This window comes from Nyctereutes procyonoides, unplaced genomic scaffold (assembly GCF_905146905.1).
Source record: "Nyctereutes procyonoides isolate TBG_1078 unplaced genomic scaffold, NYPRO_anot_genome, whole genome shotgun sequence".
NCBI lineage: Eukaryota > Metazoa > Chordata > Mammalia > Carnivora > Canidae > Nyctereutes > Nyctereutes procyonoides.
In genome coordinates, this window is record NW_026575043.1 from 37,351,993 (window position 1) to 37,374,445 (window position 22,453).

General features: G+C 58.5%; 2 protein-coding genes across 3 annotated transcripts in view; one reads left to right on the top strand and one right to left on the bottom strand.

The window, feature by feature from the left end:
- Positions 1 to 22,453, top strand: part of RSPH14 (radial spoke head 14 homolog) — an 82,451-nt gene that overhangs the window by 19,271 nt on the left and 40,727 nt on the right. The window lies entirely within an intron of this gene.
- GNAZ (G protein subunit alpha z) overlaps positions 783 to 22,453 on the bottom strand; it is a 51,784-nt gene continuing 30,113 nt past the window's right edge. For both annotated transcript variants that reach the window (XM_055322662.1, XM_055322664.1), the window contains one exon: positions 783 to 2,618. In XM_055322662.1, the coding sequence (XP_055178637.1) occupies positions 2,274 to 2,618 (345 nt within the window). In that variant the 3' untranslated portion in view covers positions 783 to 2,273. The remainder of the gene's footprint in view (positions 2,619 to 22,453) is intronic.

Here is a 22,453-nt window from a genome sequence, read left to right on the forward strand (position 1 = left end):
TGTCTCTGTGATGTGTATTCGCGTGCGTGCACGCGGGTGTGTCTCCACCTGCTGGTCCTCACTCGGGGCTCTATGTGGGCCCTGGATTCGAGGAGGAGGTGCAGGGTGGCTCTGTGGTCCCCGTGGGATCCTGTCTGGGGGCAGGGTGATCAGCATCAGAGCCAGCCAGGCAAGAACCCCAGGCTTCCGGATGCACTTGCCTCTCTGCCCCACCAGTCCCTGACCTGGACCTTGGGCACCTTTCCTCGTCTGTAAAACGGGTCACAGCTGACACCCTGCTGCGGTAGAGGTATTCAAACAATCTGTAAGGAGCCCGATGCGGGCTGAACAAACTTGCTGAACTATTCAGTAGTGCTTTCCACCACATGGAAATGCCTCTAACCCCACAAGCCAGAGTCAGCAGACAGGACAGTGGGATACCCCTCCTCCCCACATCCTGCAGCACCCTCCAGGCTCTCCACCTCTAGCGTCCTGGCAGAGGTGTCTTGGGGTGTGAGGGGTCTGGGTGACAGTGCAGCCTGGGCCAGTACTGGGTAGGGGTCTCGCAGCCATCATCACCCCCAAACCTCAGCCTCTCTAGACACATGGGCCAGACAGGGCCCCCATCTCTTGCAGTTTCTTTCTTTGCTTGAGGTTGTTTATTCTTGATGGTTATTTCCAAGTGATTCTGCATGAATGTGTGGATTGGGGGAGAGAAAGCAAGCTGGGCATACAGTGTGTCTCCGGGCACGCTCTCACAGGCCAGCCGCACACACAGCACGCCAGGACAAAGCTTAGCTCATTCAGGATATTTTATTTTCTTAAAGTAGACAATCTTTAACTTTCATACAATCACCAGCTCCTCTTTCCCTCCGTGCATCTCTTAAAGTCCTTGGCTGTGATTCCACGCACTGACCTTGGACATACAGGTACCGAACAGAGGCTGAGGGCAAAGGAGATTTGGCAAGGGCTCTGGCGGTGCCTTCCCTCTTGACGGCGGGGGTTCATATTTACATGCGGCCCTGGGCCAAGGTCCTTCAGTGGTGGCGGGTGCCACAGGCCCTGGGACAGGAAGGGCCAGAGTGCGAGGTCCCAGCAGGGCCTCCCTCAGGCTGCGCCGGCTGAGCCTTCACAGGAATTGTCGTGGCTCTCAGCCCGTCTCAGGTGTAGGGCATGTGGGGGCCGGGGCCCCATCTCTTGCTCCCCCTTTCCTCCACTTGCAAAGCCACGGATAATTTACTCTTTAGATACCAAGACATTTAGCTATTGTTCATTCGCTCCTAGGTGAAGAACCTTCTTTAAATACATCACATTTATTTTTCTGAAATAAAAACAAAGCAGAAACCGCACCGTAACAAGAGGACACTGCACGGGCTTATGTACAACGCGGCCCTGCGACGCTGCCGTAGGGCGGCTGTCCACCCCAGTGTCGCTCAGGAGCAGAGGGACAGACTCATTCAGATAACAACTTTTACACTCAGCAAGCCAGACACAAAAAAGGACCACCTGAAAAAAAACCATAGGTTTTGAAAATCTGCATTTTAAAAAAGAATACTCAACTGCATTTGAAATTTTCTGTATTTCTGCGAAACACCACGAGATTTGGCCAAAAAAAAGGATGTCAGAGAAGAAAAAACCAGGTTTTGATTTATAAAACATCAGACTAGTAGAAGAAAAGCTGGAACCCAGCTGGCCTAGTTTGAGACAAATGGTGCCACTCGTGTTATTGTGTGGATTTTTGCTGCATATTTTGAAGCTGTTTAAAAAGAGCTGTGAGTGGCTAGAGGTCTGGTTAGTGCTGTCGTCTGGCCTTGCACCCGGGTTCCAGAACAGCCGTGGTACAGGGCGGGCCAGCGGGGAAGGCGCATGGACCCTGCTCCGGTCCTCCCTCTGGGTCAGCAGCAAGGTCCCCAGTCCGACGCTTGGGCACAGCCGGCTTCCTCCGGATGACCCAGCCGCCTCTCCTAAGAGTCCCATGGGGACCCCCATGCAGAGCAGGGCCGACTCAGGAAGGCAAGGTGACGGGGCAGGAAGGGCCTGTAGTGAACCTGGTGACAGCGGCCGAAGTCTTCTAGAGGCTCCAGCGCTTCGGGGAACTGCCATCTCCAGACCGTGTGTGTGCGCGTGTGTGTGTCTACCTACCTAGCAATCTATCCATATATATTTATGTTTGCGGGAACGGGGGGCCATTTCTCAGGCCCCCCGTCTTCTGCCCCTGGGCTGGGTCTCCCTAGCGCGAGGGGGGTGTGACACCCCGGGGGTTTCGCCACAGGCCAGCCGGCCAGCCCGGCTCCTCAGCAAAGGCCTATGTACTTGAGATTGTTCTGTATGATGACGTCTGTCACCGCGTCAAAAACGAACTGGATGTTACTGGTGTCGGTGGCACAGGTGAAGTGGGAGTAGATCTCCTTGGTCTCCTTGTTGCGGTTCAGGTCCTCGAACTGCCGCTGGATGTAGACAGCGGCCTCCTCGTACGTGTTCTGGCCCTTGTACTCAGGGAAGCAGATGGTGAGCGGAATGCGGCGGATCTTCTCCGCCAGCAGGTCCTTCTTGTTCAGGAAGAGGATGAGCGAAGTGTTGATGAACCAGTTGTTGTTACAGATGGAGTCAAAGAGGCGCAGGCTCTCTGCCATTCGACTCTGCGGGCAGGACAATTCCGGTGTTAATCAGGGGGTGCAGTGTGGGAAGGCCCCAGGCCCGCAGCCCTCCCGGGAGAAGGCCCCCCGGAGGGTCCCCCTAGTACCCTTCTGCCGGGCAGTCCTTCTCTGCCAGGCCAGGTCTGTCTTCACCTGCGTCCCCTGGGCTCTTGAGCCCCCTAAAGTTGCTGGCACCGCCCTCGGCACCTTGACACCTGTTTGTAAGGGGCTGTCCCACTTAGCTGGACCCTCCTTTGTGGCATGGGGCTGCTGCATGGCCTCCCCCCCGCTGTAGGGACCTGTGCAACTCCATACTCACGCGGAGGGCCCCATCTCCTACTGTCCTGTGCTAGCTCGGGCCTGGAGCTGCCATCACATCACGTCTCTCTCTACGTGAGTGTGGCCAGGCTCCTGCCCCGCCGGCAAGTCTGGCCCTCTTGGGCGTCGTCCTGTCCTCCAAGGCTCGGTCCTGTCACCCAGTACCGTCAGTCCTCAGCCCGATCTCTGCGCTTCCAAGGCCCAAGGCTCCAGTCCGGAGAGTTGAGGAAGGCCTGGACCCCCCTGCCCCTGCCACGCCACTGGGCTCAAGTGAGGACAGCAGCCCAGGAGGCTCAGAGACCCCAGTGGCACTGCCCTTTATTCACACCCCTTCTTTCAGAGGACCTTAAATGGGTTGTAGTGACTGAGTTTTTAAGGAACATAACGCTTCTGACTCCCAAGCCCACCATTTCCACAGAGGACTGACAACTCTAGCTTCTAAAAGGACTGCTGCTGAGTTACTATGGCAAAAGCTGCCATTTTAAAATAAAATGCACGAGCCAAATGTCCAAACAAAGCTCAGAGCTAGTTTAGTTTAGATCTGAGGCGGATTTAAGGACTCTGACCAGATAATATCACCAGTCATGTGATAATGACGAAGGAAGCTGCAGCTGGTGCATATGATGTGGCCGTGGCACGCCAGCTTGTTCAAACCTTTCACCTTCCTAGTCCCATTTTACAGATGAAGTAACTGAGACTTGGAGAGGCAGGAAATGTGCTCCAAGTTCCACAACCAGGAGCTCAGGCTCCCTGCAGTGTGGATGGACAGCACTGTTGGCCTAAGTGAGGTCACCCCAGGTGGGAGTGTACAGGAGGATGCCTCAGTGAAACCCTGCTCTCCTGGAGATCCCGAATTGTCTTAGGTACACAGTCTAACAGCATCAGTGCGGAGAAGGAACCAGGTTACGTGGTGGAGAGGATGCTTGGGGGTACCTGTCCAAGAAGCTGCCCTGAGATTCCGTGTAGCACCTTGGAGAGCATGTTTTCCAAAACCAGTGTGCCTTGTTTAGACTGAGCTCAGGAGTATCAGAAACTCTGGAGAGTGAGTGGTTTCAGGTCTTGAGGGAAGGGAGGGGAGTGACCTTTCTATGGAAATAAGATGCAGGATCCCCATCCCCAGTAGGGCCTGGAGGAGCCACACAATGTTCCCAAATGTGAGATAAGTGGTGGTCTAGGAATGTCACATTCTACTGGAGAGTAATTAGCTCTAATGGATTCCTGGAAGCCACACTGTAAAGCCTAACAGAGCTATCAATTCTCTTAGGAATGATGTCATAATCAGGGGCTGTGCTTCTGACCCCAAATTTCACATCAGATAAATAACAGATGCGGTTATTAGCACGCATGCATTAATTCATTGAGCAAATGCTTGCTGAGCATGCCCTAAGGGCCAGTGACAGGTCCCAGCTCTCATGCCAGGGGCCCAGGACTCAGAAGAGGGGGATGGGTTGGCCATCAGCAGGAAGGTGGGCACCAGCAGGCCAGTGCCCAGGGCTGGGAGTTCACAGCGTGGGAGCCAGGCAGAGGAGACAGGGCGTGGCCAGGGTCCTAGAATGGGTATCTGCTGGGCCACTCGGGGGGAGAGCCAGGGTGGCTCTTATACCTGGTCCAAGCCAGCAGCTCTGGACAGGCTGTGGAGTCTGGAAGTAGAGTGGCAGGAAGGCATCCTCCACAGGCTGACACAGTGCCTGTGTGCCAGCCAGTGCTCGCACGAAGGCCTCTGCTGGTCAGTCCTTTGAGGGCAGGCCCCGTGTGGCACTGGAGCAGCCAACAGGCCACGCGGCCCCTCCTTCCCCGCGGCCATCTCAGCTGCTCAGCACACACCCTGGGGTTGTCCTTCCTGTCTCGTGTGAACCTCCGCCCCACAGACAGCTCTTGGCAGGCTTTCTGGACCCTAGACATCTCTCTGAGCCTCACGTTCCTTACGGAAGCCTGGGAACTCAGGCACTTTCCTTACACGGCAGCCATGTCCTTGGCAGTGTCTTGCAAACACTCATACGATGGCTACGGCCTAGCAGGAGTCTCCCTCATCGTGGGGCCCTTGCCCGCTCCTGGGCTCCTTTTGCTTTTCTGGCTCGTGGCTTTTGGGGCCTGGCTTCTCTCTCTTCCTTGGGACAAAGCATGTGTAACCACACTGGCCACTATTTACACATCTGGGAGATGATGAGCATCAAAGAATCACCACAAGACCTCTATCTGTGTAGACATCCTGCCTGCATGGGCCCTGCCAGGCAGGATTCAGCAGACTGTGGGACACACTGACCAGGTGCCAACTTGCAGAAACACACGTAAGCACTGGAGCTCGAGAAGCCCTGGGCTAGATGCTGTACTCCACCTGTCATCCCCTACTGCTCCCTGGGTGCTCATGGCCCACATGGGGTGCCACTGTGCCAGGGTCCCCTGTAACTGCACATGAGGCCCCTCTGCTGAGGAGGAGCCAAGCCCAGGAGGTGATGCGTGGGCAGGGTGGGGCCCTTTGCCTCGGTGCCCACGGTGCTGTCACTGCGGCACGTGCACTCCTGCATTCCATCCCAAGTGGGCAGAGCCGTGTCCTGGCACCTGGAAGGAACGTGCTATTTTGGGCTATCACTCTGGAAACTGTGAAGCACACACGAGTGTGAGTATGGGAGGGATGAGTGCCACGGGGCCTCCCTCCTCCTCTCTCTACACTCCGCACACCCTCTGTGGCCTCGCTAAAGGCCTCTTCTTCCTAGAAGCTCCAGTGACTTCTTCCGCCCCATATTCCTGTTCACTTGCCTACAGCACATGTCTGGCTCTATGCTCCCAGTCCCCCAGTCTGGCCTCTAGGGCCTCCCCTGGCATCCCCCCCTGGCCCTTGGTGGCGGTGTACAGCCTGGACACCAACTATGCGTCATTCGTCTCCCCCTGCCACCCACTTCCCTTGTGACCCTGCCCACTTGGTGTCGTGGGTCAGAGCTGCTGCTGGTGGCCCCAGAGGTGTTGAGACAGGACTGGGCACCATCCTCGTGTGGTCCAGCTGGGCTGCTGGGCTCCCAGGGCAAATGCAGCCAGCAGTAACTGTGGAATCATTGCTAGCGGATCACTCCCTTATGCTGTGAAACTTCCGTTAGCCAGACACAAACATTCCTCTTGGATCCAGAATCTGAGAAGCCTGCACGCCACGGCTGTGCTGCAAGCAGGGGGGCTACCTATTTCACGCATGTGGAGATGGAGGCCTGGACAGGCTGATCCCAGGGCTCGGCTAAGAGTCCGGTGTCTACCAACCAGGTGTTCTCTTCCAGCAAGAAGCGCTCCCCGCCTTTACTGCTCCAGCTGCCAGTGATGCAGTGGTCATGGGTGCTTCACCCAGGAGGAAGCACACCCACTAGCAGCTGCCAGCAGTGCCAGCCTGGGGCTCTGATGCCCACCAGCTCTCTCCAGGGCCTGTTCACCAGCAAGACAGCACTTTCTAGGAGTCTGGGGTTTGTCTGCACATTCATTTATATAAATAATGCAGAACAGATGATTCCCATCAGAAGCTTGGGCAATGGTGGGAATCTTAACTGCCCAACGGTGAGAAATCAGTGATTGTCACAAAGCATGTCAGACAGAGGGAGGCAGCTGGGTGGCTGCATGTAGTCCCTGGGTGGTAAAGAAGTCATTTCTTGGCCATTTGCAAAGAAAGCTCCTACTCAGATGGGTCCAAATATGCTCAATGCCACTGAATAGACTTTCCCCCAGGTGGCCTGTGGATGTCACCAGGCTGGACCTAATGACCTGTTTAGATTTTTTTTTTTCCGGTAAGATTTTATTTGTGAGAGAGGGAGCGAGCGAGTGAGCATAGCCGGGGGGAAGGGTAGAAGGAGAGGGAGGAGCAGACTCCCCGCTGAGCAGGGAGCCCAGTGTGGGGATTGATCCCAGGACTCTTAGATCATGATCCAAGCAGAAGGCAGATGCTCAACTAACTGAGCCACCCAGGGGCCCTTAACGGGCTGTTCCTAAGGAGCTCACTGGCCTGTGAGTCTGGGGTCTTTGCTCCATGCTGAACTTGGAGGAGGCCTTCACCTGACACGTGGCTACCACGTGACAGCAGCCATGGTGGCCTGGACTAGCTTCATTTTGAGGCCCATGCCAGGGTGAGCTGCGATATGAAGGGGAGCCTGCATGTGGTGAGGGGAATGTTGCCCTTTGGTTCTGGTGCTCTACAAAGGCTCTCCTGTTGTCACCAAAGGGCTGTTCCCTGTCCATAGTTACAGGTACAGTCAGGGTCTGGGGCCGGAGACCTGGTGTTCACTGTCACCGTCAGCTTTTTGATGTGCCTTAGATAAGTCATTTCTCTGCTCTGGGCCTTAGTTTCTTCATCTATAAGATGGGATGGTCATGGCATTTAATGCCAGGACCACCGTGAGGAGGAATGAAGGCACGGTGCAAGAAGAGCCTGGGTCTGTCGGGCCTTGCTCTGTGGCTGCTGGTGCGCAGTAGGTACCCTCCCATGCCAGTGGCACAGGGGTGTCTGTTATCTCCTCTCAGTGGGGATGCCACGGGCCCCACTGCAGGTGCAGCTCCGTGGGCTGCTTGAAGAGGCCTGATTGCAGACCTGGGCTCAGCCAGCCAGCAGCTGACAGGTTCCTGGGGCCAGCAACGCCTCCGTGCTGACCGTGGGTTCCAGGGCCACCTGGTTCCTCAGGGAGCCTCCCGTGACTGCTCAGCTTGGAGATCCAATGGCCTCCTGACCCAACTCTCACAGGTGTGAGGCTTGCCTCCTCGCAGTAGGTTCCCTTAGCTTTTTAGTGGAGGCCAGGAGAGCCGCAAGTGCCAGGCTGAGCACCTCCAGTTACCACTGTTTCCCTGATTTGATAGGTCAAGGCCACGAACTCTGGCATGGCAGGGTTTCCTTATGTGCTGGCTGGGTGGGAGAGGGCTGGTTCCTGGAGACCCAGCCTTGAACCCAGCCCTGGACACTCAGGGAGAGCCCCCGAACTTTGCAAATGAACAGAAAGGGCCTCGCAACAGGCACAGTGTCCTGTCCAACATTTTCCTGCATGGCCTCAGTCTCCTACTGATTTGAGAGCTCACCAGCCTGCCTGAGGGAGGGGGGCCAGCAGGTGTCCTCCAGGCTGTGGTTCTTGGGTCCCTCTCTGAGTGCATTCCGGCTCTCTACATTACTGGGGGGAGCACAGCTCAGCCTTCCTAGGACACTGTAGTTTCTAGAGAGGCAGGGGAACAGGTAAGGGTGCTAGCTAATGACTACCAGGCTACCAGCCTGCCTTGAGTCTTTCTAACCTGTCCCCCTGGGGGCTCCTTTCAGCCTCTAGCCCTCCCTGCTTATGGGCCACCCCACCTCCCTCCCAAAGCCTGCGCCAGCTTCTTGAGCGTCATGCAGCTTGCTTCCAAAATCTGTGAGTGTGGGGTCTGGTGTGCAGCATATCTGCAACTTAATACGCCTTTGGGGTGGACTAGGGGTGGGGGCCTACTTTTGGAGCTGGGGACCCTTCAGCGTCTCTTTACCATAGCCTAGCCAACCCGCATAGTAACATACTCATCACTTTCCAGCAGCACCAAACTGTGGGCAGGTGGGCGAGAGAAAGAGGCCTGGGCCTCAGAGCCTCCGGTTCTGACCTCCATCCACTGCACCCACCCTTCCTGACAGACACCCCGTAGCTCAGGGTGCCAGGGGGCAGGGTCCTTACTATTCTCTCCTCACAGGCCACCACAGGTGTTCTGTTAGGACCCAGGTCGTGTATGTGATGATTCACTGACTACCTTGGACTGAGGACCAAGTGATAGGGAAGGGGCATGGGCACAGTCTGAAACCCTCTCTAACCCCACATTTCCTGACTGAGCTCCTAGAGCAAAATCTGGACCCCTCAGAAGGGGCACACTGGCCCTTCATGATCTGGGTGTTCTCATCTTTCTCCCTCCATGTGACTCCCTGTTCCTGGCCCTCACCTGCTCCGAGGTGCCTTGCATGGACCGCCTCTAGCCTGTGTCACTCTGGGCAAGATGCTTGCTTTTCAGCGCCTCAACCCCTCATGTGAGAGAAGGCAGGGATACCAGCCTCACAAAGCGGGGTGGCTTTCCGTGGAGAAAATGCACACGGACTCACACTTGCTGTTTTTGTCATTGGTTGTGGGGCCCTGGGTCTTCTACCTACCTCTTGGCCCTTGAGGACCCCATCGTAGGGTGGGTTGAGCCACAGGCTGTGTGGCACTTGTCCAGGTGTGCCCGACCTGATGCAGATGCTCAGCCAACCTCGCTGCCCTGTTATCATCACACAGGTCCCCCATTGTCCTGTTCCAGGAAAAAGCAGGCTGTGCAGACACTGCTCCTTGCTCCCTTTGGGGCCCCCGGGTCTGGGCACATTTAGCGTTGGTTTCCATGCCAGCTCCCAGCTCTATAGTCCTCCTAAGACACTGGTCCAGTTCATCCTGTTCCCAATGCCCTCCTCTCCTGTGTGGACACACATTCCAGGGGTGACAGGACCAGTACCTGCCTACCCTCCAAGGTCACACTGGTTTGGGGCAGCCATATGCAAATGCCAACTCATGCTGAACAGGCCATCAACCAGACCCTAGGAACACAGGGGAGGCCAACTGGGGGACTGCCCTGTACTGACCCATCCTGTCTCCCTGTCTGCTCCCTCTCCACCAGGTTCCCACACCCCCAGGGTCTGGTGGAGGGCTCACGGTGGTCACAGCACAGGGCGAGGCCAGATGGCCCAACCAGGCGTCCACAGGGGTCTCCAGCCTTAGACCTCACATAAAATGCAGGTGATGTCAAGGTTTCAACTCTTCCTGGGACCAGCCTGAACCCTGGGGCTCGGGACCTGGAAACCCCAGCCTGCCAATACTTCAACACCCTTCACTGCTGAGCCCGTGCATTCCTCACTCCTTCCTTATCTCCCTGGAAGACCTGCTCCAGGGGCCCTTCTATGTGTGATGTTGTTCTAAGCCTAAGGGAGATGGAGAAATGAGCCAACAGCCCTGTTTTCAACGAGCCCATCCTGGGCAGGATGAAATAAATGAGGTGATGTGGTGGCTGGGGAGTGGCCGATGAGGGTGAACTCGATCTGCCAGCCACTGGTTCTTAGCTGCCCTGAGCCTCAGTCTCCCCCACCCCCCCATAAAATGAGGTCTGTTAGTGTGCCTCCTCACAGGGTGGCTGAGGATGAAAGTGTGACATGCAGAGAAAGATGAGTCCCCATGGCCAGGCACTGTGGCTGCAAGTAGCCATCATGAGCATGACTGAGATAAAAGGGGAGGCTTCCTGGAAGAGAGGGCCTCCCTATTGGGCCTTAGAGGGGGGGTGGGTAGGGCAGGGAAAGGCATGGAGCTGCAGCGTAGGCAAGCTGGGAGGGGTGGTGGAGGGGATGCAGTGGGGGGCCAGGCCTTGGCCCTGGCTCAGCTGGGGTTCCAGAGCCTGGGGAGTCTCTGTCCTTTCCTGGGTCTCAGTTTCCTCATCTCTAGGATGAGGCCTCAGTTTTGTTGTAACCTGGTTAAGCTCAAGTCTGCCCATTGTAGTGAAGCCTGGAGTGTTTGTTCATGGGAACTGCGAATTCAGCTTTTCACACTGGAAGGAGGGCTGGGAGGCTGGGCCATGCACATGAATGAGTTCCATTCACCGTGGATGGAGGCAGCCCCATGGCTGCCCACCCCACAGCTGAGCCACGGGGCCTGGCCCCAAGCAGCAGGGTGCCAGGTTCCGAGGGCGCTGAGGGCGGGACCAGGGCATTGAGGCTGCCTGGCAGCGCCGTGGCTGGATGGGCCAAAGGGGAGGCTTCATTTGGGACTGGACATCAAATTGGTACCCTTCACAAAGTAACAGCCATGTCTCTGGCCCTCTGGGCTCCCTCTGTGGTGGAAGCTTGGGGGCACCCAAGTTGGGGGCTGCCTATCAGCTGGCAGGGTGTGGTCTGGGGTGGGGGAGAGCTGACCCAGTGAGTGGCATGTCCCAGTGGGCAGTGTCAACTGCCCCTCCCCCCTGCATCACCAGTGGAGGCAGGTGGGGTGCAGGATCCTGTGCCCTGGGCCTGGAGGGTGGGAGGAGCCTCTACTTCCCTGGCCCATCCTGAGCCCTACCAAGGCAAAGTGGGCTTTGGGGTCCCCAGACTTCTCCAGCGGGAGGAGGGCGAGTGAGCCCCGCCCTCAGACCTGTGCCCTGACCTCCTGGCAGGAAGGCTCACAGGGTGGGTGTGACGTGTTAGATGCATTTGTAGCTACGGACTGGTATCAAGACAGGGTTGTGCCTCCAGAGTAAAATCACTCCAAGGATGGTGTCAATCACTCAGGGAAACAGCTTATTCTTAGTCTCCAAAGAAGAGGGGAGGCAGGGGGCAGGTCTTTGGGGGGTGAGAGGAGTATGTGTGTGTTTCTCTTCATGTAAAGCTGCAGAGAAGTCTAGGATGGCCTGGGGGTGCTCAGGTGGCCCTGCTGGGGGGCCTCGGGAAGCAGGTGGAGGCTGACCGTTGGGTGCCCCAGCCTAAGGCTCTGTGAGGAAGAGGCCAAGTCGGGCCCAGATTGCAGGCTGCCTGGTGGCTCAGAGCCAGTCCACTGAGGGTCCTCATTCTTCCAGGGTGCAATTCTCTTCAGGGCTCCAGCTTGTCCAGGGGGAGCTCAGAGGTCCAAGACCCTGGCCTGTATCTACCCTCAGGTGGAAGAATGTAGGTAGGAGGGCTCCCGTGGGAACAGGGTAGTGGTGGCAAGAAGAACGAGAGCCCCAGACCAGGCTGGAGGCCTCCTCACACTGTGCCTTGGGGGCTTATCCCTAAGGGAAGCAGTGGAGGAGGGAGAGGTACTGGGAGAAGCAGGAGACAGGGTGGGATCCGGGGGCAAGAGGGATGCTAGGACCTGCAGAGCCTCACCTGGGCACAAGGCCTTGTGCTGTTGTCACAAAGACAGGAAACTCTGCTCTCCTTTCAGAGGAGCTACGGCCACAACGAGGAACTGTGGTCAAGCAGCCTTCCTGGGCTCCTTCACCATTCACCTCTGCAGAGAAGCATTTCCTGCCAGCCTGGCGTCTGTCTCCATGCCCTACCACACCCCACGCAGACAACAGGCAGCGCCTGAGACTTTCTGGGGTCTCCCTTGACTGCTGGGCTGAGCTTGCCTTGCCTGACCTGGCCCGAGCCTGGAGGTTTGTGGCTGTGCCCCTGACAGGTGGCTGTGCTCCGGGGAGGCCTCTCCCCGGCCCTGCCACTCTCCTTTGGAGCCTGAGGAGGAAGCCACTGTACACACTTTTCTAGATTCGAGGAGCTTGGGATGCATTCGGGGGGTGATGGTAGAAGAAAGGGACGGGCAGACAGATAGAAACCATGCAGGGAGGCAGCAGGGCTGCTCCCCGGCAAAGGCCCAGTGTGGGAGCAGGTGGAGGAGGCCTGAGTCATGTTGGCTCCCGCCTGCGGGGATGGGGACAGGATGCTTGGAGCTCCCCAGGCAGCCCCAGCTCAAGGCTGTCGCCTGCTGGAATCCGTGTTTCTCCACCCCCTTCCCCTGTGTGTGTCCCCTCTTTGGAAGCGTCTCCTGGAGGGCAGGGCCCGTGTGCTGGCTCACCCGGGCCTGGAGGGAAATCACCACGAACCTGTGCGGACAAGAGGGCAGATGTGGTTGTGGTCTGGCTGCCCACAGGGAGCCGGAGGGCAGGGTGGCCTCGAGTGGCCCTCTGCTCACCAGGCTGAGGAGCGCGGCAGCTCCTCGGGCCCTCCAAATGCTGAGCTGCTGAGAGTCTGTCATAGCAGCTGCCACCCAGGGTGGCTGCTCCCCTCCCTCCGTTGAGCTGAGTACTCAGATGCTCAGCAGACTCACTGCTGTTTCCATGACAACTGAGGAGCAAGCCTCCACCCTCAGCGCCGCCTCACACAGCAACACAGACCGATGGCAGGAGGCTGCTGATCCTCAGGCTGGGCCAGGCGTCCCTTCACAGGGGCACACGGGCCTGGCCCTGGCTGGCTGGCCTGAGAAATGTTGTCCATCACTGTGTACTTGTTGGGAGGGTAGGGAAAGGTCTCTGGGAGTTGAGGGGACTCCACATTTCCTGAGAGACAGGGTAGTAGGCAGGGAAGAGGGGGCCTCCTGATGGGAGAGGAGGTTAGATGCTGGCAGCGTTACTGAAGGAGCACCGGATAGTGCCTTGCCCTGGGCAGTGTCATCCTCAACAACTGGCCCTGATGGCTCTGGGCCTTGCTCCTTCCTTTGTGTGGGGGCTACCATGATGCCTAGATGTCCAGCTCTGTTCATCTCAGAGAAGAGGCTCTAAGGGGCTCCTCCCAATATTCCCATTCTAGAGATGTGGAAAGTGAGGCTCAGAGGGTTGACCTGGCCTGCCTAGGCCCTGCTGCCAGGCCTACCACCCCACCCCAAGGAGAGCCCCCAACAGCCACAGCAACCCAGGCCTGTCATCCCCCTCACTGTTACTGGCCTCAGGAAAGAGGGGCATGCCCGGGGACAGAGCTTAGATGACCAGGGTCACTTCTAGATCTATCTGGTTAGCATTTCCCACTTCTTTCTCCCACAAACCTAAATGCTGCCTTGCCAGACTGGAGAGCTGGATTAATGAAGCTAATGAATTGATGAGCCCCTGACTGTCCCTGGAGCCAATGTGCAGGGACAGCGCAGAGAGGAGAGCCACCAAGGCAATGTGGGAGAGCCAGGAAGCCCTGTTGCTCCCCCTCCCCTCCTCCTGGCATTCAGGGCCTCTGGGCGGAGCAGCATTCTCCCTCAGGACAGCCCCTGCCTCCCACTGCTGCCCAGGCTCAGGTCCATCGCCCAACCCCCACACCCCCTGCCAAACTGAGGCCCTCAAGGTCATGAGGCACAAGCCTCATGGGCTCAGGATGCCCAGGCCGAGACAGACAGACACAGTCCTGTCCACACGCAGGGACAGCAGCTCATGTCCCTCCCTCCCCTCCATCTGTCACAGCCACCAGGGGCTGCTTCTGCTTAGCAACCCCCACCACCACCCCCAAACTCGATGCCTTCCTATCCCACTCTGTTCTTGTGGCCCCAGGTCTCCCCAGTGTAGACCGCAAGTACCTTGCTCTCTGAGCCTTGGTCGGCTGTCCACTCAGATCAGCATCTACCCCTCTTCCATCCGACCCCCTTCTCTCTCTGGCTTATTTCAGCGTTAGGGCTCCCTGAGAGGCATATGTGGGACATTCTGGAGGGTCAGCGGCTGACCCCTTAGCAAGGCAGGATGCGACCCTAGAGGGCAGGGGCCTGGGCAAGGAGCCCTCAGACTCCTGTCTGCTCCAACACGACTGCCCACCCACTGTGCGGCCAGGCCCATGGAGGGCCGCCTTGGTTCTCCTTGAACTTTACCAGCCTTGGGTCCTGCTAGTCAGGAGACAGCGGTTATTTTAGGCTATCATGCAATGAGTCACAATAGAAACGTGGTCAATAGGCGATGATGTGAGGAGGCTGGAGGCCCAGCACCCCACTCACTGAGCACCACTGTCTGAGTGCGGTGCGGAGATGCAGGCCCAACCTCTCCCTGCCGCTGCTTTGGCTGCCCTTCTCGTTCCTCTGCTCTGGACCCCAGTCGGTCACCTGGATACACCTTAAGCTCCTACTTAGTGTCGTGCATATTCCTGCCTTGAGGGACAAGGGACGGACAAAGAGCAAAGAGCAGTGGAGGCTTATACGGAGTCCCCCTAGGGGAAGGACACATGTGCCACTAACTGTCCGGCACCACACCATGCAAGCTTGAGGGCAGGCGGCACAGAGCGATGGGCCAAGTCTGGGCTGGAAGGGGCCGACTTCGGCCACCGGGGCAAGCGGCATCCCAGGCTGTGGGCACAGCCTTAGCTGAGGCTGGGGCGGGGCGTGGTGGCGACGGCCCGCAGAGGGCCCAGTGTCAGGCTGTGACTCTGCCGCCACCCTGTCCCACTGATGGTACCTCCAGACGCAGCTGGGATCTGTCCACACCTGTCCATCCCAGCGCTCCCACTTTTATCTCTTGCCAGACCGTCTCCTGGCTTTCTGCTCTGAGTCTCCCGAACCCTTCCCAGTCACTTCTATGGCTGCGGATGATCTGGCGCCTTCCACTAGCTCCGGACTCATCCTTCCCTCCCTGCGTGAGGGCTTCCGCCGCCACTGTGCTGTCCTTCCCTGGGGTTCCCACAGAGAGGGTGGGCTCTCCCACGCCCTTCCTGACCCCCACCTGAAGCACCTCCTAGTCCCGACCTTAACTGTCTGTTAATTTGCGAAACAGCTTCTGGCGGCGCCATCGGACCCTGTTCTTGTCCTGCTCATCATCTGCCGTGAGCACAGTGCCCCGTCTGTCAGGCGCACTGGTCTCTCCAGCGCCCAGCCAGGGCGGTCTGCTGAACCGGGGTGAGGACAGCAGGGCCAGATGGCGCACGCCGTGGGCATGCGTTAGGTGTGGCAGGTGCGTGTGCGGGGGCCAGGGTGGGGTGGGAGGGGCCCCGGGCGCCCAGGGCCCCTGCCCTGCCCTCCCGCACAGGTGCACCGCCCAGGGCCTGGCCCACAGATGGCCTGCGGGCCTCGCACTGCCCCCAGCCTCCTCCTGGGCCCAGGACAGCCAACGTGTGGCTGGGGCCACCACGGACAGCAGGACCTGCCTCCCTCCCCGAGACGGGCCTTGCGCTGCCCTGGTCTTTCACTGACAGTTGGCCTGTGTTCTCACTTCAGCTCTTGTTCAGCGGATCAATCTGGCAGAATGAGCTGAAAAGGCGTTTGATAAGTAGGAGCTCTTCCGGCTTTACAACGATCAGGAACTACCTGTGTCTTGGGGGATGCAGTCTCGGGTTTTATTTTCCTGTTTCAGTCCCCTGTGGCCAACCCTGGGCGGGGGGGTTGTGTGGTGGCCCCAGGTCCTGACTCCACAGTGTGTCACTGTCTGCACCTGGGGGTGGGCCTGCCGGGCTGCTGCTCCCACTGCCGCCAGCCTTGCTGCCACCTGCAGACAAACAGCCCTGAGGCCACAGGACTCCCTGGCAGGAGTGGAGATTAGCATGTGGCCCAGAAAGATTAGCAACTCAGGGTGGCACACCTCATGCCCTTGGACGGTCCTGGGTTTTCATGCGGCCCTTAACCTTCCCACCACCTTCTCTCCTTTTCTTTCCCACATCTCTCCTGCCCTCCTTGCTGCACCCCTGGGCGGGAGGGAAGGGGACAGGAGGGTCAGGAGTGGCCCATTTTAAAGGGCTCAGCCCTGCAGGCTTCGGGCCAACAACAGATGGGGCTTCTCTGGGGGTGGGGGTATGTTCCAACCAGTGCAGAAGTCAGTCACTGCCTGCCAGTCCCCATGCCCCCGGGTCCAGTGACAATTGCAACGCTTGTAGTAAGAGCACTGGCCAGGCCTGCCACTTCAAACAGCAAAGGCTGTTTAAACAAGATAACAGGCTGCCGGTAAAGCTGAATCTCGGGTCCTAATAGCCCAAACCCCTCCGAACCTGCTAGAGATAGGGGAGAGCCACTTCCTGCCTCATGCAGTTCAGCTGCAGACTACCGGCTTCTGACGCTTCCCATCCAGCTTGGCACCCACCCTCCGTGGGCCATTCTGTTTGCTGGTCCCTGGTTTTCCCATGTGTACGTGGATGGGATTAGGGTGACCCAAAGTAATAGCAAGGGTAGCAGCTTCTCACCCCCCGCCCCTCCCCCCATGGCAGGGGAGAGCCACGGGTTCTGCTTAGAAGGTGACGGAGGGCCGAACTGGGCCACCTGGGGAACTTGTTCTTAGAACCTGAGTTCTCCCATATGTGTGGTGGGGGCCACACCCTGCCAGGGTGGGAGGCCTAGAGGTTTGCATGCAGGGCCCCATGACTGTGTCTGGGGGCCTCGTCTCTGTCCTCTACCTTCATCTTCCCCTGGATGCCAGCCCCTGGAGAAGGGCTGAGGCCACCACTGACTTTCCCACGATGCCTGGCACAGGGCTGAGAGCCAAGTGCCTCGAGGCAAGTGTGGTCGGCCCAGCTTGCCTCCTTCCATTTTTTCTGTGGCCAACCACAGCCCACACAGCCATCCGAGCTGAGAGCCCATGCTGTGCCCTAGCCCCGGGGACTGCCTGGACTCCAGGAGCTGCACAAGGGATCAGGGTCCTGGACCTGGGCAGCCCAAGCCACACAACACCCCGGAGGCCCCGGCTGACTGGAGCTGTCCCCCTGGGAGCCTGAGGGGGCCAACCAGGAAACCAGCACCCTGAATATACAATCGTTTGGTTTTGCTTTCTGCTCTCCCTAAACCTCAGAACCAATGACGTATAGGATCTTAGAGATGGAAAGGATTGTCCCGCTCCCACAAGTATTGGCACAGCCCTGGGGAGGGAGAGCCCCCGGGTTAGCGTGACGTGAGTGAGGAGCGTCCTGTCACTTGAGGGGTAGCTTAGGAATGAGAAACGACTCTTCGTTTGGGGCAGCAAATTCTCAGGGCAACGTGGGAAGCATGTGCTCTGAAAGGGCCTGGAGCTCCCACCTTCTGCTCCCTTCCTTCATGCTCTGGCCCAGAGAGGGCAGGGGCCCGGGCCATCCAGCAGGCCACTGGCAGCGTTGGAGTCTAGGCCGTGGCCCTGCCTGCTCCCCACCGTCCCCACCCTAGGGAGGAATCCTTCTTTCAGAGTTCAGAGCCCCAGCCACTTTTGCTGCGGCTGAAATGAGAACTGTTTCCTATTTGTTTTCCTGTTAAATCCTGCCAGCTTGATCCAAGTCCCCCTGCTGTCAGTCACTGACGGGAAATTAGCAAACAGCAGGACGCAGGTTCGTGCAGGCTGGAAGCTGGCAACACAGATTACAAGGCTGGCCCGGGGCTTGCCGACCGTCACTGTCACTGACAGAGGAAACTGGAGTGTAAACACCTCTCTGCGTTTTCAGCTCCGGGGACCCCCTGGAGCCCACCAGCCTAACACCCTTGCCTGACCCTGTTTCAGCAAGGAGTGTGCTGCTGTTCCCCGGCCGAGCCCTATGCCACGCCTCCAGGGGCAAAGGCTACTGAAAGCACTGTAGCCAGTTCCTGAAGGGACATGGGACACTGGGGACGGGACGTCTTAATGGGGAACCTCTACCTATGGGCCATTACTGCCCTAGCTCTGGCTTCTCCATCTGCAGGGGGTGAAAGGGGCTAGTGTAGTCTTCCGGGGTGTCAGCCCCGGTAAGAATCTGATTGGGGGCAGAGCCTCTCCCACAGAGGGACGACCTACATGTGTGCTGGTGCAGCCACATTATCGGGACATGCTTTAGGGAACTCTGCAGGCCGTGGGACCCTCCGTGGATCCCAGGCACTGCCACGACAGGGGCCTCCAGCCTGGGAATGGCTGCTGCTGGCCCAGTGCCCATCCCTGCGTTTGCCCAAGGCGGGAGCTGCAGGCTTTATCTTGCCCAGGATGCTGTTACTGTCATCAGCACACCCCATACCTTGCTAGGTTCTCAGCAGCAGACATGGCTCTCTTCATGCTGGCTCTGGCCAAGCCTCTCGGCCCGTTTACAGGTGAGGTGGGGAGGTGAGACAAAGTAGGAAGGGCCCTTGTCTTCACCTGGGAGACCGTCTGTCTTCAGGATGTGCAGCAGAGGAGTCACTGCTCCCTGGGTGGGCCCCCAAACACCTCACCCCTTCTACCTGTCCCCCTCTGCTTCACTAGGGGTGTGCAAGCCCGTTGTCGTGGATAGGCAGCGTTGGGAGAGAGCATGGGGTGGCTCAAGGTGATGCCCAGGCCAGGCTACAGGTGGGCAGGACAGTCTGGACTGTGGGGCTCCAGAGCCCCAGCAGCTATGCCTGCAGACAGCGCCAGGTGGGAGCGGGGATGAGACACCCTCTTTCCTGGGGGGAGGGTGTGTCAGAGGCTGGCTACTCAGTGGTATGGCCACGGTCTCACTGACTACAGGCTAGACTCACAGTGTGACAGACAGGGGGTCATCAGGCCTCCAACCTCCATGGGTTCCTTGCTGAGCAAAGAGACCTCCTGCCCTCCCTGCACCAGTGTCGCTGGGGGACCGGGATGCCCCTGGATGGAACATGTTCTGTCCCAGGCCTGGCAGTGCCCTACTGCCTTGGCTCTGAGAGCTCTACGCCAGGTCCCCTGGTCAGAGCATCTGAGTGTCAGAGCAGACCGTGCGTGACAGGCCCGTCCAGCACTGCCCACATCCTGATGGCTCTGTGGTGTCATGTCCTGGGGGACATGGCAGTCTGGTCCTAGGAGGCCCACGTGGGACCGAGGGGGAGGTGGGCGGGATGGCTTCCAAGAGGTGGGGAACAGACCACCCTGGAGAATCACGTGGCCCCTGCCCACTCTGCGGTGGGCCGGCCCTGGTCTTGGGGGACCTCAGCCATGTGCTGGCTCAGCCCACGTGCTGGTCCAGGGGTTGCTCATGGCTGTCTCTTGTGAGAGGGAAATGAAATGGCAGGAGAGTACTGTGTTCCCCACAGGCCTGTGCTGAATCCCGTACCGCCTTCCCTGTCACCTGTACTAGGCAGGGGCACAGGGGAGGCCGTGGGGGGCCGGGAGAGGTTCACTGCCCTGCTGAGCTGCCCAGGGTCTGAACTCCAAGGCCTGTACTCCCTTCCATCAGAGCACGAGCCCCACGGTTCCAGACCCCGTGGGCACCAAGCCCAGGTAAAGGCAGGTATCACCAAAATTAGGTCTTGTCCTTGAGCTGAGGGACTGTCCCATTTTACAGATGAGGAAGCCAAGGTCGGACCCGATCATCCAAGCAGAGGCTGTGCAGGACCAGGGGCCACATGTGGCCAGGTACTGCTCCCTCCCGCCTCCTGGGGTCCTATCATCCTTGGGCAGACAAGGCTAAGAGAGGAGCCACGGGGGGTGTGCCTGTGAGCCTGGTGGATACTGAATAAAGAGCTATGGAGTCGAAGTCTCCCCCTAATGCCTTTCCTGCTGGTCCAAGGGTGGGAAGCCATCCAAGAACTAAAGGTTGCCTCAGTCGGCCCAGGGCCTCTGGCTGACTGTGGCTTTATTAATGAAATTAGAGAAGGTGCATGAGCCCGAGCGATGCCAACTGGAGGTGAGGAAGGCAGGGTCAGGGGGAGCTGCAGCCCGGGCCCCCGGGCCAGCCAGAGCTTGTTCTCTGGGCCTGAGGACATGTGTCCAGTTGGGAGCCATGCACAGGGAGTAGGGGTGCCTTTTGCTACATCCTCAGTGTCCCCCTCAGATGCCCAGGGCCCCTCCCCTCCCCTCAGCTGTTACTCCAATCTCCCCAGAAACTCTAGACCGTCAGAGCCAGTGGGGCCTCAGGGGCCCTACAGATGGACAAAGAGGGGGTCCCACCTGGACCCTATTAGCGTTTCTGATGTTTTTCAGGGCAGCTGTGGGACTCCCCCAGATGGCAGACCTCCAGGCCCCATCTAGCCGGTTCCTGAGTGTCCCTAGGTCAGCGTGGCCCCCACCGCTCTCAGACTCCTCCCCGCAGTCTGTTCTTGATACTCAGACAAGTTGTTTTTCAGTTCTCGGATTATAGAAATCCCTTAAAACAATAATAATCTGTGTCTTAAAACCCAGAGCTGTTCTGATGTGTGCATAGGGAACAGAACTAAGGTGCTGGGGAAATTAATGACCCCCCTGGCCTGGGGGGGCCGGGTGGGATGCAGGTGGGGAAGTTCCACTGTGAAGATCCTGGGTAAGCACAGGATGGAGATGTTCTGCGGCCAGTGGAAGGGGAATCCTCTGGAACGGGTCAGGGGGCAGAGGGGGAAGCGTACAGATGGTAGGAGATGCAGCTGCTCCAGGGAACCCTGGTTCCACCATCCCGGGGTGTGTGTGCACCAATGTCCACCCCCAGCACCCCAGACTGCTAAGGACTGGATGCAGTACCTGGAACCTTGCCCCTTCTGTAGGGCAGCCAGTGCCCTAGCTCTCCACCACTCCCCACCCCCCGACAGCCCCTCGGTCCTGCTTTTGCTGGCTGCTCCCATGGCCCCCACAGCCGGGCTGGACTCTACAAGGTCCACATTGAGTGCAGGTCACTACTCCCACCTTCATCCTAATCCATCCCGGCCCCTGATATGTGGGGCCCCTTCTCTCCTGCAAGTTGGTCTCTGGGGCAGAGCAGGCCCTCCTGGCTTCTCGAAACCCAAAGAGCTGTTTCACAGAAGTGTCTTGAAGCCGGTGGCATTGAGGATGGGGCCAGTGGAAGTGGGTGCTGGCAGGGCCACCCCAGCCCTTCAGGGGCTGCATGATGCCATTCTCATCTGACCTCAGGGGAGGAAGGGACATCATCATTTCTGTGCCTAGACGGGGAGCTCGCTGCACACAGGAGGTGTGTAAGAAATGCTTCCTGAATGAGAGTATCCCAGGGCTTGTCCTCTCAGATGGAGAATACAGGACGGGCCTGAGCTTGAGCAGATGGGCTCACGTTAGTCTGCTAACGTGCTGACAAAGAGAAAGCAGAACCACCCAGCTCCCAGGCTGCTTCTCTGCACAGAAAGGCTTCTCGTAAATCTGCCTGGGGAGAGTGGGAGGGGGAACCCAGGGCGAGCGTGGAGCCACTCCGGCAATTTACTGTTCTCGAACGGGAGGAGCGTGAACAGAAATAACACCTGCGGTCACCGGGCCAGAACAGGGAACTGCTGAGTCTCAGAAAGAGGGACATTGCCCAGCTCTCCAAAACGATGCGGACGGCAAATCCTGTAAATCACCTCTCAGTGAGCCTGCCCTGGCACTGGCCCTCCTGGCCAGGGCCGGGGTCACTGGCTGCAGTAGGTTGCGGAATGTTTAACAGCCGGCTGGGAGGGGGCTGATGTGCAGCATTTGCCAATTTCTGTGATGTGAATACCCTCTCCTGGATGATTCTGAGCTACCAGCATGATGTCAAACAGCTCACCAAGAGTCTAAAAATGGAAGAACTGGCACTTGTGAGCTGGTACTGGCCAGCTGCGGCCCTCCAGCGGGCTGCTGTGCAGAGAGGGAGGTTCTGCTGCTGCTAACCTGGCTTTCGGTGCCCCCTTAGGCAGGTGTGGGGGGCAGCTCTGCCGGCACAGTGCGGAGAGCGCTTGCTTGCTCCCCTCCCTCAAGGCTCGCCAGCACGAGGGCAAGAGGCTGACCCCAACTTGCCTCCGAGGGAGGCCCCCACCAGAGCCCAAACTGGTTGACTTCCTGTTTTGGAAGGGCCGCCTGGCTCAGAGATTGGAACACTGTGGACGTCCCAACGCAGATTCTGCCAAAGTGAGTGGCAAAGTCTGTCTTGGTGGGAGAAGCGAGGAACGGGGATGGCGTCCCAGCTGTGCTTAGCAACGGCCTGTCCCTGGGGGGCAAGGGGCCTCTGGTGACATGGCAGGAGGCGACCAGCGTGGAAGAGTGGCTGAGATGCTCGATGGCGGCGCTGGGGAGACAAGGATGAGGAGGCAGGGAGGAATGAAAAGGCTGTATTAGGATCCCAAAGCTCCACTATGCAGTGTAGAGCTGGGATGGAGGGGCTGGTCATACAGCACAGCAGGGAGGTGGGGGGCCCTGAGCCCAGTGCCCCGCCGCGTCCTTCTGTTCGGGAGATGTCTGATGGAGGACTGACTCAGGGCAAAGAGTCTAGTGCCAAGGTAGACAGGAAATGGGAGCCCTTCAAGTTTCCAGGGCAAAAGGGAAGGTGGAACGGAGGAAACTGCTATTGA